Raw genomic sequence first — 12,660 nt, 5'->3', positions numbered from 1 at the left:
AAGTCATACCATTAGATTAAATATGGTATGTTGGTTTTGGATTTCTGGTTTTTTTTTTTCCTGTTGTTTTGCAAAATTGCCGAGAGTGGTATTTACCAAGCAGATGTCCACTCCATGTAGTCAAGTTGCATATTTTCCTGACCCTAAAGGCCAAATCTTGGCTACCAAGGTTTAAATCCCCCTGAGCGCTCACCTGTAGAGCAGTGGCACTACATTCTCTGGAGTTAAGAAGATTCGTTCAGTACCTTTGGGATGAGCTGGAGTGACATTAGTAATCCGGAACTAATCATCCATCATCAGCAACTCACCTTCCCAACACTCTAGTGACAGGATAAAATCAAATTCTCATAGATATGTTCCAATAGCTTTTGTAAAAGCCTTCTGAGAAGAGTAGAGACTGGTCAGTGGGTTGTGGCAAACATCTCACTGAACAATAAACTGAGCTTTAAAGGAAATATCCAGACCCCAGGTGAATTGGAGATTTTAATTGCTTCTGACTGTCTGTCTGTTTGTGTCCACAGGTCAGCAGTCGGTGCGGTTAGAGAGTGTGTTTTACTGTTGTTGTTGCTGTTGATGAAATACCTGACCTGAACTTAATGAGAAAGTGATGGGGCATTGCCCCAGTACTTTAAAAAAGTGTGTGGTGAATTGCTAGCATTGATTTGGCTTCACGTAAAACTACAGTATATGAGCAAAAGGTCCTGGAAACCTGCTCCTTCAGGAGTTCTTCAGAAATGAAAGGTATTTCTAAAGAGTTTTCCCTTGTTCTATCAGTATCAGCGTCTGTTTATCTGGGAATTATCTGGGAACACTAGATGTTGAAACATTTTTGGTGAGGATTGGATGGCAGTCAACCATCAAAGCAGATGTGAAAAGTGAGGTCAGGTACTGATGTTGTATGATTAGTTCTGGGCATTAAATAGCATTCAAAGTCATCTCACAGGTCCAATGTTTCAGAAAACACAGTTCCATTTTTTCAAGGCTCTGGGCATGGCGACCTTCGCTTAGATTTTGAATTTGAATTATTTTACACATTTATTTAAAGAACAAATTTGCAAAGGTAGGTGAAAAAATGTCTAAATTCACTCTTTTCCCCATAAGCAAGCAACTTATTGTTTAATGTTTATATTATATATAGTTTATATATACATCAGTCAGCCATAATTTTAAAATGACATTGTTTCTACATCATTATACAGTGTCCATTTTGTTTTTGTTATTGTACAATTACAGACTGCAGTCCATTTAGTACCCTGCATATATTGTTAGCACCTTTTCACCCGGTTTCTTCGATGGTCAGGACCACCGCAGAGCTGAAGGATCGTGTCACTCTCTGTTGCACTGGTAGGAGTGGATCAGACACAGCAGTGCGGCTGAAGTTCTATCAGATTGGATCACCATGTGTTGGAGTGGCATCCAAAACTAATCATTAAACATCAGTATCAGTATCACTGCTATTCTCATGGCTGAAAGCCATCAAATCCTCACAGAAATGTTCCAACGTCTTGACTTCTTGGAGTGTAGAAACTGTTACTGCAACAAAGTATGAACAAACTCCCTATTAATCCCTTGATTTCAGAAAAACTGCTTGATAAACCTTTGGGTGTAGTGCCCCAGTAAGCAATGAGCTAGAATGGATGATCAGTTTTCTTCAGGTCTAGTATTTCCCCAAGTGTGGTGTTATATTCTTTAGGTCAGCTATCATGACTCAGACTCTGGGATCATTTTTTTTTTTTTTTTGCAGTAGACAAACAACAGCACATCACACTGTTTCACTTCAGGGGTCTCTCTGCTGCAGTCTGCATGCTGGCGTGCTCAGACAAAAACTAGCACTTGAGCAACTGCTGCCCTGAATTAACTGAGCCCCTGGATCTCAGAGTATCAATAAAACTGGAAATGGAAGGGAGTGTGGGGTAGAGTTGTATACACATTCCCCGCAGGATGCTGGGGCCGCCCTGCTGGAGATCGCAGCCATGTTTGGTGGTCAGCAAATGTCATAGCTGTACCTAATTCCGTGCCAAATGGACTTGTAGCCTCCAGCTTCAGAGGACATCTGTCCATATAATACTCTCCGTGGTGAAATCTCTTGAAAAGGCTCAAGCGGTGGCATCAACCGAGCCAAATGGAGCTATTCAAAAGTCTTTTTGTGACAGGGATGGCTCCCGTAATTAGACGTCCTAAAGGGCGTCCAAACACGAGCGGTACGCCTGAGTCGTGATGCCTGAGTGACATGATATTAATGTGGTCAAATTCTTATCATCTCATGCTCCCTCCCCAGTGTTTGAACAATGGCCGCCTTGTGCCAGCAATCCCTACCATGGTCGGGAGCGAGGATTTTTTCCAGAGAGGCAGCAGAACTGTTTATAAGCCATGCTGGGGTGAAGGGGGTCAAACAGACATCAGACACAATCTGCTCGCTCTTGCGCCTGAGAGAGAAGGATTTAATGAGCGGAGCTGTACAAAATTTCTACTACACATTTGTCCGAAACTTTAATGAACACAGAGTGGGAGGAGAGGTGAAGAAAGAAGGGAAAACACAAACGACTCTGAGATGCCTGCATGGAAAAGCAGCTTGAGACATCACTGTTGCACCATCAAGGGCTTCCCGGTGCCAATCTGTGGGTTTTCCCTGCTGCAGCCCTGGGCCAAGCTGGACTGGCAGCAGAAGGAGAGCAGATGCCATTTGATAACAGTAAGCCAGATATACGGGGTGTGGGGTGGGGAGAAGGAGGCAGCCAGACACTGTCAGTGAGATCAGAATCATCTCATTATTTTGCTTTCTCCTTTTCATGCGCCGTGTCATGTTACCAATCAAGGAGGCCGCATCCCGCTGCGTGTTGCGCCTACAGCTTCTGAAGTGAACAGCACTAGTATGACTTTAGTTTTGTTTTTTTTTCTTCTTCTTTTGTCATGGACGAGCTTTCTTGGCTTGCAGCAGAGCCAGAAAGTCTTTGCCCTGTGTTGCGGGGTTTCTTTTTGCCTCCGCACATGGATGTTAGCCCTTTGGCTGGTGGAACAATACCCCAGTATGCTCTTTGCTCCATGCTGAGCCGGATCTGTAGTCAGTAAACAAGACAAATGGGGCGCATCCTGATTTGGAATGCGTTCCTGGCAATGAGCAATTAATCCGCTTTTGGAAGGAAAAAAAAAAAGACGGATCAAATCCAGGCCCTCACCTTGCATGAGAGGGATAAGATTTTTATTTTTTTTTTCAGGTCTTGTTTCCTGTTGACAAGCGCACACCTAGAAATTAAACGCTCCCTAATACCTTTCTGCATCTTCGGCCACATTAGCCTGATCTTTGATCTGAGCCGCTAGCTAGAGAAAATGGAAATAGGTAGGCAGCAGCAGGGGCCCTTTTAGTGCCAGGGAATAAAAAGCACAGCTGTGTTTAGACCCAGAGGACTTTCCTCTGTCTCCTGTCTCTCACTCTCTCTCTCTCTATTGCCACATTTGTAGGTCAGTACCTCATTATCGCAGACCAATGTTTATGCTATGCCAACAGGAGAGCTCTAAATTTAGCATTTCATTACTTACTGATAGTTGCCATGTTCGAGGCTAGCATGTCCAAAGCAGACAAACCCGATTACTGTACAGTGCTCTAAAACGCAACTCTGTGAACACTGCATCTATAAGGAAATGAAAGAGAAGCTCCTATGGACGCTATAGTGTGAGGCGAAGATGAGATTTAGCAAGAGATACAGCAAGAATCACAATTGATTTAGTCTTTTATTGCTTTGGCAGTCCTCATAAACATCCACCCTGAGAGAAAGAACACAGTCAGACGCTGAATACAAATGGGGGATTCTGGTACGCTCAGCAAATTTTCTTTTCATCTCTTTGCTATCATTGTTCCCGAGGCTGAGCCAATGCCAAGTGAATGCTCAGATGCAGCTGTGAATCATGGTTTCCACATTCACTCGCCATTGGTTAATGGGCTTTTTTTTAGGCCACTTGGTGAAAAGTGGTCAAGTGCAAATGGAAATGGACAAGTCATGTATCTTAATGTTGATAAGAGCACTGGGCCCATGTCCATATCGTTCTCTATATCCCTCCATTAAGTGCTGAATAAGAGAGCAGGCAGTAGAACTCTCTATGCAGCAGCAGAAATAGCAGTCCATACATTTCACTTGCTTAAGAGATTATGATCAATATGTACAAAGAAGGCGAGGTAGAACCTAGATGTTATCACCCAGAGAATTGCAGTGTTCCCCTCTTGGCAAATCCTGTTAGTCTACTGCAGAAAAGAGGCAGTAATGTCCTCACCATTCATTCATTCATTCATTCATTCATTCAGAGCATTCTCCCAAACACCACCGTACTTGGATTTGAAAGGCAAACTAAAAACGACACATGGTCTGGTGTAAGAAGATCTCTCATGCTTCCTGCACAAGTTATTCTTGGATTACTTTTTAGGATTTGCTGGCTTTGCCATATCTTATTCAGCTAATGCTCAGTCTCTGGAGCCCAGCCTCTCCGGTTGTCTGGAATCAAGGCATCCCACTCCGTGAACACACTCAGTCATCCTCCATATGCCACCAGTCCACTGCGCTCACAGCAAGCCTTATTAATAGATCCCCCATCACTGAGAAGTCATCTCCCTCAAGGCGCCACGCTTGGTGTGCTCGCTGAGTCACTTTGCCTCCGTTGCCTCGAACCTGTCTGAAGGCGCTCATAATGCTAGATGTAGATATGTGCCTTGTTTCTATTTTGGGCTGCCGTGATCCTGCCATAATTGAAGGCTTTTGCAGGCGACAAATGCAAATGCCAAATGAAGCAAGGGCAGCCGCGCAAATGAGACTCCAACTTAAACCTCCACAAGCTGCAATTCGCTCAAAGGATGTCCATCATCTCTGGCCACAAGCAAGTCACCACTTCAGCCTTAGTAAAGTCATAAAAATATGAGACATGATATTGGAACTGTTTCATGATCAGTATGAAGCGACATGACATTGGACAGTCGTATACAGCGTGCCAGGCTTGGTCTGTCAGAAATTGGAAGCATAAGGTTCTGTCTTTTTCTTCTGATGCAGCCAATGTGCTTTCAACACTCCTACGACTTTAGGGAGCCCCAGTAGAGTTCGCACGTAATGACACATGTGCACTGACAAGTGGGATGAGACTTGTGGGTGGGATGGGATATTCATTGCTGTCAGACTTAAAGTACTAAAGTAGACTGTGTGCCAAGCTTTCTCAGAGAAAAAAGGAAAATCCATAGAAGGTTGTAGGCTCTTATATAAGTTAAATAGATTTTGAAAAACACAGAACCAGCCTTTGTTTATTTAATGACTTTTATTTCCATAAAAATGGTCAATAAATGCAAGTTATTAAGTTCTCAGAGATATGAGAATCCTAACATGTAAGACCTGGGGGACTATCACAACTGTTGCCACCAGATAAGCAGAGACAAGAGAAGATCAATCATCAAACTCTTGCTTCAGATCCAAAAGAATCCAAATGTGTTTCTGTCTAGGCTTCTACTGTGAGAGGATGACTCAATTACATGGGTCTGAAAGGGCGTGGAGCTATCAAGAATTCACACTGGGAATAGGATATATAAAATCTACAACTCAAATCTGTGACAAAGACACTGTTTTATTCTATTAATAATATACTGAACATTCATATCCTGGTCGTTGTGCTGAATCATTGGGTATGAGGCAGGAACACATCCTGGAATGACAAACAGCCCATTGCAGGACATCACACACTCAGCCAGTCTCTTACAATCTCTATTTATGGACACCTTTCAATCCAGTCAATGTACCTTTCAGCATATGTTTTGGATTGTGGTTGAGAGGAGACCCCCAAACCCAGGACACTGACACAGTCACCCCCCACTGAAAGTAATATTATTCGTACGTTCTGTTATTTCTGTACAATTTTCTGTTCAGTGTTTCTCATATTTGAAAAAAGGGGCATTCATATACAGCTGGAACTATAGTGCAGCTAGGTTAAGAGACAGATGGAGACATTGCAAGAGACAGAAAGAGAGGGATGCAGATAATATTGCATTGTTGTGCTTTAGTCCTTTCGGAGAGTAATTGGAGGAAGCAAAGTAATTTGAAGCAAGAGTTGTGCCACATACTTTACCGCAGTTATGTGACACTAATTGGCAATAAAGGGCATTGCCGCAGCTTCCTGGTCTGATTTCAGAATAATTACTTAAGCAGACAGCCTGACTCGTGCTCAGAATTAAACAGACAGTATAGAGACCCCTAGCAACCAAGCAAATCGGCCTCCGCTGCTCAGCAACTTGGTGCTCTGGAGGAGAGAAAGAAAGAAAGAAAGAAAGAGGTGGAACATGGAGAGATTCTTTATTTGTCTTTTCTATCCGCCTCTCTGAAGCAGAGGTAGAAAGACTGTCTGACCTCCCTTTAGCCCTGTGCTATTGTATGGCCATAGATAGCCAGCCTTATTTCATGACTAATACTACTTTAACCAATGCCAAGCTTTGACTCCCTTTTGGAAGCAGCTCATGACAGTAGTAATGAAAGTGTCAAACTGCCTCTCCATGCTAGTTCCCGGCTAGTTCTCTCCAGTTAAATTTACAGAGAATTTGCCAGAAAGGACAGCAGGCAGAGAAGCGTAGACACAACAAATGCAGTGTTTATATTAAGCCTTCATTGATGCTAGAAACACAAGAGGCCTACTTGGGGTGTGTCACTCAAGGCAAGTCTCCTACTCTTGTCTCCTCAGGAACTTTGGGGTTTGACGAAATGAACAAAATGAAGAACTTCAAGCGCCGCTTCTCGCTATCTGTGCCAAGAACAGAGACGATAGAGGAGAATGAGTTCACGGAGCAGATAAACCAGCTGAATATTCAACGGAATGAGGGTAAGAGCACTAACTAAACTAATATCCTGTTTTTCTCCCAACAGATTTAGCCAAGTTACAAATTTGGTAACTTAATCCTAGTGTCGAAACTGCTTTTTCTCTTTTTGCACAGCATGCCATTTCTCACAATGGGACTATAAAGACCTCCAGAAATCCTAATTCTAATATCTAATATCGCTAACAGCCCATATATTTACGGCCCAGGCCCAGAGTTCGCAGCCACTGCTCTGATCCTTTCTAGTTAAAAAGGTCTCTGAATTTAATACGTAATAATTTATGTAGGCCATGGGCTTACACTGTTGGTCATTTGGGGTTAGAAAACACTGTTCTCGCTCTATTTGTAATGAGGCGAGATCAGAGGAAGTGGGCTTAAGCAAGTTTAGTAATATTTTAGAGAGCTGGGTAAGTACAGCAGAGGAGGACCTCATGCTGAGCTGGCATTTTGGCCCGTCTCAGAAGACACAAAGGGTCAGAACAGTTCTGCAGAAAATGATGAGGGTACAAATGCTTGACCCTCCCGAAGCAAGATGCTGGCTGCCTCCTCTCACCAAATCTTCCCTCTGTCAAACTCAGAGGCAAGGTCTACTGGCTCGGCGGCTGCATTATTAATGCAGAGGAAATAGTGAAGTCTCTCGGTGCCATCTGCTTCTGCCATCCACTTTAATTTAGTCAGTCAGCATTAAATAAAATGATTGTTAAGGATAGACAGCACCTAGTGTAAGGCTGGGATCAATGATTTTCAATTGTTTTTAATACCTGTGGTCTTGCCTGATTTAAAAAGCCAATCCTAAGTCTTGCCTACATTACGATATTGTCACTGTAGAACAAATTATGCATGTTTAAGAAGCTCACTCTACCTTGTTTGTACTTGAAGTTGAATTGTCTGCTCCATTTTTTCTACCATGTCTTTGGTAATCTGTAGCACAGTATGGGTTTACACTTATGGAAAGTGACTGGTCTCTCACATTTGGAGTCACTTCCACCTCAAGTTAAGTAATACATCTGAAACAGCAAAAATAAGTCAGTGTTACCCACCCATGGAGCAGTAATAGAGCAACGTATTCATGTCTTTTAATGCATTTTAAAGTTCTGAGATCTCTCTTCCATCCAAACTCTTCTATGCCATTTCTCAGCCAGCGATGCACAGAGAAAAAGCCTGAGGCGGTTTAGATCGAGACACTTAGTTTGTTTCTCATTTACCGTGCAAACACCAGGCCTTTTTCCAGGGGAACAAACAGACCGGAGGGCTAGCAAAACGTGAGGAAATATTCTCTACATTTTATTTTTTAAAAAGTGCTTTAGATTAAAATCATGAACATCACCTTAAACATTTTTCAGATTTCATTGAAAACACAGTGACAGCAACAGAGACGTGTGGTTTAATTTCTGACTGCGACCATTTGTAATCCATCTGTATCATATTACATTACCCATTGGACTTGTTGTGCAGTCAGTGTTTGCTAACACGGTGAAAGAAAAGAGTGAGCTATATCACATGGCCCAAGAACTTTGAGATGTATAAATCAGTCTGAGAAGCAGTAGCAAGCAACGTAACTCTCCCCAATTCTCCGAGCCCTGGTTTGGAATTGGAGTGGGATTTGGGTCTGGGCGCGGGATGTGAACGGAACATTTGTTTGGGGAGCGTTCAGATTCCTCAGCTGTCAGCCAGCGGCAGCTGTTTCTACAGGGCGATTCCCCCAAATGATGAAGCGCCACTCCGATTGGCTGCTGGAGGTGGCACGCTCCTGCCTCAACTCCCCCCAGAGAGGCAGACACTGATGGAGACAGCTGGAGGAGGATGGGGTCTGGGCGGTGGAAATGGAAGCATGGGAAGGAGAGGGAGGGCTGCTACAGGAGCGTCTTCTCCATATTAATATTCTCCCCAACCCACAAGCAGAAAATTAAGGTCCAAGCCAGGCATGAAGAAGGAAAAGTCGGTGATGACTGGGTCAGGGAGAAGGCGGAATGCCGTAAAGTGACCTGAGTTAAAATGTATCAGTTCAATTTGTTTGCCAAGACCGTAGATTATCAGAACTCAATTACTGCAGGGTTAGCACCGCATTGGGTTTGGGTAAAGCCAAGACTCACTTTAGGGACCGATGTTTTGTATTTGTCTGCTTGTCTGAATGTCTGCTTTAATTCTCATTATATTGGCGATGCATTGCCAATTCATGTCGCAACATAGCAATTCCCCGTAGTGCAAAACTCATGATTGAGCAATCATGCAAATGTTGTAGCCCATTACTTTGTTAGCAAGTGTTTTCTGATCCCCTGAAAGATGCAAGACACATTTAATGGTAATGTCTTCGAAATGGCTCTTACTTTGTGACAGGGAGGGAATGTCCACAAAGAAATAAATACATTTGCAAAATGCGCGCACGCAAAAAAGTTATGAGGTTGTTTTTTAAAGTATATTAAGGCCGAATGACCAACTCCCCAGTGCCTTAATTTCTGTATGAGAAAATACGGCAAGAGCACCATCATTTTGTATGTCCCTCTTTCCCATTGCAGTAATTACCAGCTGTTGTGTAGCGCTATCACGGCTTCCGGCCAGGCGTGAATGAAATGTGCTTGCGTTTCCAGTGAAAGATGGTTCACATTTGTGCAGCACCAGACACAGATATGAATGCAAATGACTCTATCGCAGAATAAAACTGACAAATACTAATAAATACATTAAATAGATTACTAGCAACAACTCCATTAAAGCAGACTGAACACAATGTGGCGACATGCATAGGGGATACTCATCTGGGAATCTAACTCAGGACTGAAGTATATGTTTAGCTTGCGCTAATAGATTCAAGTTAAGGAACATTGATAGCTTAACTACCTACCTAATCAATTACGGCCCAGAGGGCGGAACCATCAAGACACTCAGCTCATCAACTTAGCCCTGGATCTGACAAGACCATTCCCAGTGAGACGGCCCAAATCGATGCAGGATTACTCTGTGGGGGCGTGCACGTAACCTGTAGCACCGCAAAGACTAATTATCACTTTGCTCCGTGCCGGCGGGACTTCCTAATATTATGTGTATATAATGGTTTCTTCTGTAAGCATGGGCCCGATGACGGGGGAAGGGCACATTTCAGATCACAGTTCCCCTCTCCAGGGATTCCTTCCTCTGCCTTGTACTCTCTCCAACATCAAAGTCATTCAGCGGCCTCTGGTTCACTGCATGGCTTAAGTCTCCATTGAAGGGCTTTCAGCCTGCAATATGAAACCTGCATGTACCACCCACACAACATCAAAGGCTAGCTCTGCTAACAAGAGGCTCAAACCGTATTACCCGAGCTAGCGGAAGTGGATTAACGTCTGTAGAGACACGAGGATGAAAAATTTAGATTGGACATATAGGCCGGGTTTGTCTCTTTGCCCTTAGATAAATGACGGTAAGTGTCCCATGCTGAGAGCAAGTCCAAATCCCATGACTAGAAAGAAACAGGGTACAAACACATACAAACCCGGAGGCAATGAAGAGCCCACAATGGTCCTCTTTCTACATGGCCTTCTCTTTCATCTCGTTCTGTTCTCACACGACAGCCACCATTTGCACAGCTTCAAAGAATGCGTCGTATATGTTTATTCTTTTAGTTCTTGGAGACCTTTGTCTCAGAACTCTTTATTGCTTTTTGTTATTTGCTCATGTAGAGATTTAAAGCTGTGGAAGAATATCACAAAAATGGATCTTCCATTATTTGGATTTCAGGTTTGAGGAATACAACCTGTGGATATAAAGCAACACATTCTTTATCTGTAACCGTTTCATCCTGATCAGGGTCCCGGTGGGTCCAGAGCCTACCTGCAATCATTGAGCACAGAGCAGGAACACACTCTGGGCATGACACGACAACCCAGCCACTCACATGCTCATTTCACACAGTGGCCAACACAAGTTTTTGGACTGTGGAATGAATGGAGGACCACCACACACCTGGGGGAGAACACATCCCATGCTGGTTGCGTCGCTACCACACAGCTTCAAGGTCCAGCTACATTTAATCCCCACCACAGGTCACTGTCTGTGTCTTAGTGGGTTTCCTCCAGGTGCTCCAGTCCAAATACATATGAATCTTAATATAGTGCAATGTTTACAATGTTTTTATGTGTTTTTCACCTTTGTGTTCATTGTGGTAGCATTTCTAGTGATGCAACAGATCCCCTGATATCGATTACAACCACGGTGATAATAAACACACCAACATAAACATTTTTTGAGTGATAAACGGACAGGACGCTGCAGTAACGTGCTCCAATTCAGAGAAAACCCAGGAGAGAGAGGACACATTCATTCATTATCTATAACCGCTTATCCAATTCAGGGTCACGTTGGGTCCAGAGCCTACCTGGAATCATTGGGCACAAGGCAGGAATACACCCTGGAGTGGGTGCCAGTCCTTCACAGGGCAACACACACTCACACATTCACTCACACACTTACACCTACGGACACTTTTGAGTCGCCAATCCACCTACCAACGTGTGTTTTTTGGACTGTGGGAGGAAACCAGAATCGAACCCACAACCTCCATGTCCCTGGAGCTGTGTGACTGCGACACTACCTGCTGCACCACCGTGCCGCCCAGAGAAGACACAGTGAGGCAAAAATTTTTACACTGGAGGTACTGCTTTATTGGCTTATTTACCAACTTCAGTTTTTAATTTTCATTTCCACCTGAACACTAGAAACATCACGCTGATCTGACCCACTGAGACAGAAGCACAAACAGCCACAGGTTTGACCACTGTGTGCAAAGTCATTCAGCCACAGCGCTCACATAAAAACCCGGCTCTCTGCACTTCTAGTGTTAAATGTGTTAATAATTATCGATATTTCCACCTTAAATGTCATTTTAGGAGGCTAATGTTTGCTTCTTATTCTCAATTTTCGTATTCAAATGTTTATTTCTACCTTTAAATGGGTCAGTTTAAGAACTAATATTGGGGTTGTTTGACAGTCATCCATTTGAATTTTCTGTTCCACTTTAAAAAGGCGGCTGTTAGAGGCTGAGTTTGTCTTTAGGAAAATTTGTCTCATTACTACATTTCTTTGTTTAAAGATATTACACCTTTAATACCACCTTATATTCCTCTCTTTTTATAAAACACACACTTCACAGACCTTCCACCTTACGTACAGCAGTTATTCCACTCTTTCTCATATAAATCACACAAAACACAGACTGTAATCTACATGCATGTATCTGCACTTTACTGAGGTATGAAACTTAACACAAAGGTGTGAGAAACAGAGAGTTGAGGGCGTGGTGGAATAAGGTGAATAAAACCTTATGAAATCTGATACTGAAGTCAAAATTTTGTGTGTGATGAAGAAACATGCACGAGCCTGTAGAATCATGCCATGGCATTTAAAAAAAGATGTGGGTTATATCATAAACACAGTGTTCATACGCAATTTTACTAAGTTTTTATACAGTGTTTTTTATTTAGTTTTTTGTTTTGTTTTTTTTCAGCCGTGCCGTTTTGCTACTTGTCTGAGTTCACTTTTTAAAGCACCAATATTAGCTCCGCATTTATGACTCATAAATGTAGTCCCATCAATTTTCAGCACGTCTGTCTCCCCTGGCTCCTCTTTTATCTCGGGGCCAAGACGTATTGAAAGAAAAAAAAAAAAAAAAAAAAAAAAGGAAAGAATTGACTCTCTGTGGCCCAGTTATTGGATTGTCCTTTTCCTGAGCTGGCTGTCGACTGCCTCCACCAAGGTGTTTCACTTCTTACAGCAAGATATTTTACGCACTGGGTCATGCCCATTACATTTCTTGGAGGAAGACCCCTGATCTGTGATCAGCTTTTGCCATT

General features: G+C 43.0%; 1 protein-coding gene across 6 annotated transcripts in view; it reads left to right on the top strand.

Annotated features, from left to right (window-relative positions):
- The window catches only part of cdk18 (cyclin dependent kinase 18), a 53,201-nt gene that overhangs the window by 15,605 nt on the left and 24,936 nt on the right, over positions 1–12,660 (top strand). For 5 of the 6 annotated variants that reach the window (XR_010802609.1, XM_066670677.1, XM_066670680.1 and 2 more), the window contains exon 2: positions 6,700–6,837. Coding sequence is in view for 5 of the 6 variants with exons in the window: in XM_066670677.1 (XP_066526774.1) it covers positions 6,720–6,837 (118 nt within the window). In the remaining variant the exon portion in view is untranslated. Of the gene's footprint in view, positions 1–6,699; positions 6,838–12,660 lie in introns of those variants that run through there. The other variant, XM_066670682.1, reaches the window with a different exon arrangement.

The sequence above is a fragment of the Hoplias malabaricus genome, chromosome 5, assembly GCF_029633855.1.
Source record: "Hoplias malabaricus isolate fHopMal1 chromosome 5, fHopMal1.hap1, whole genome shotgun sequence".
NCBI lineage: Eukaryota > Metazoa > Chordata > Actinopteri > Characiformes > Erythrinidae > Hoplias > Hoplias malabaricus.
The sequence above is the reverse complement of the archived record's forward strand: the minus strand, read 5'-3'. Positions and strand labels throughout refer to the sequence as shown.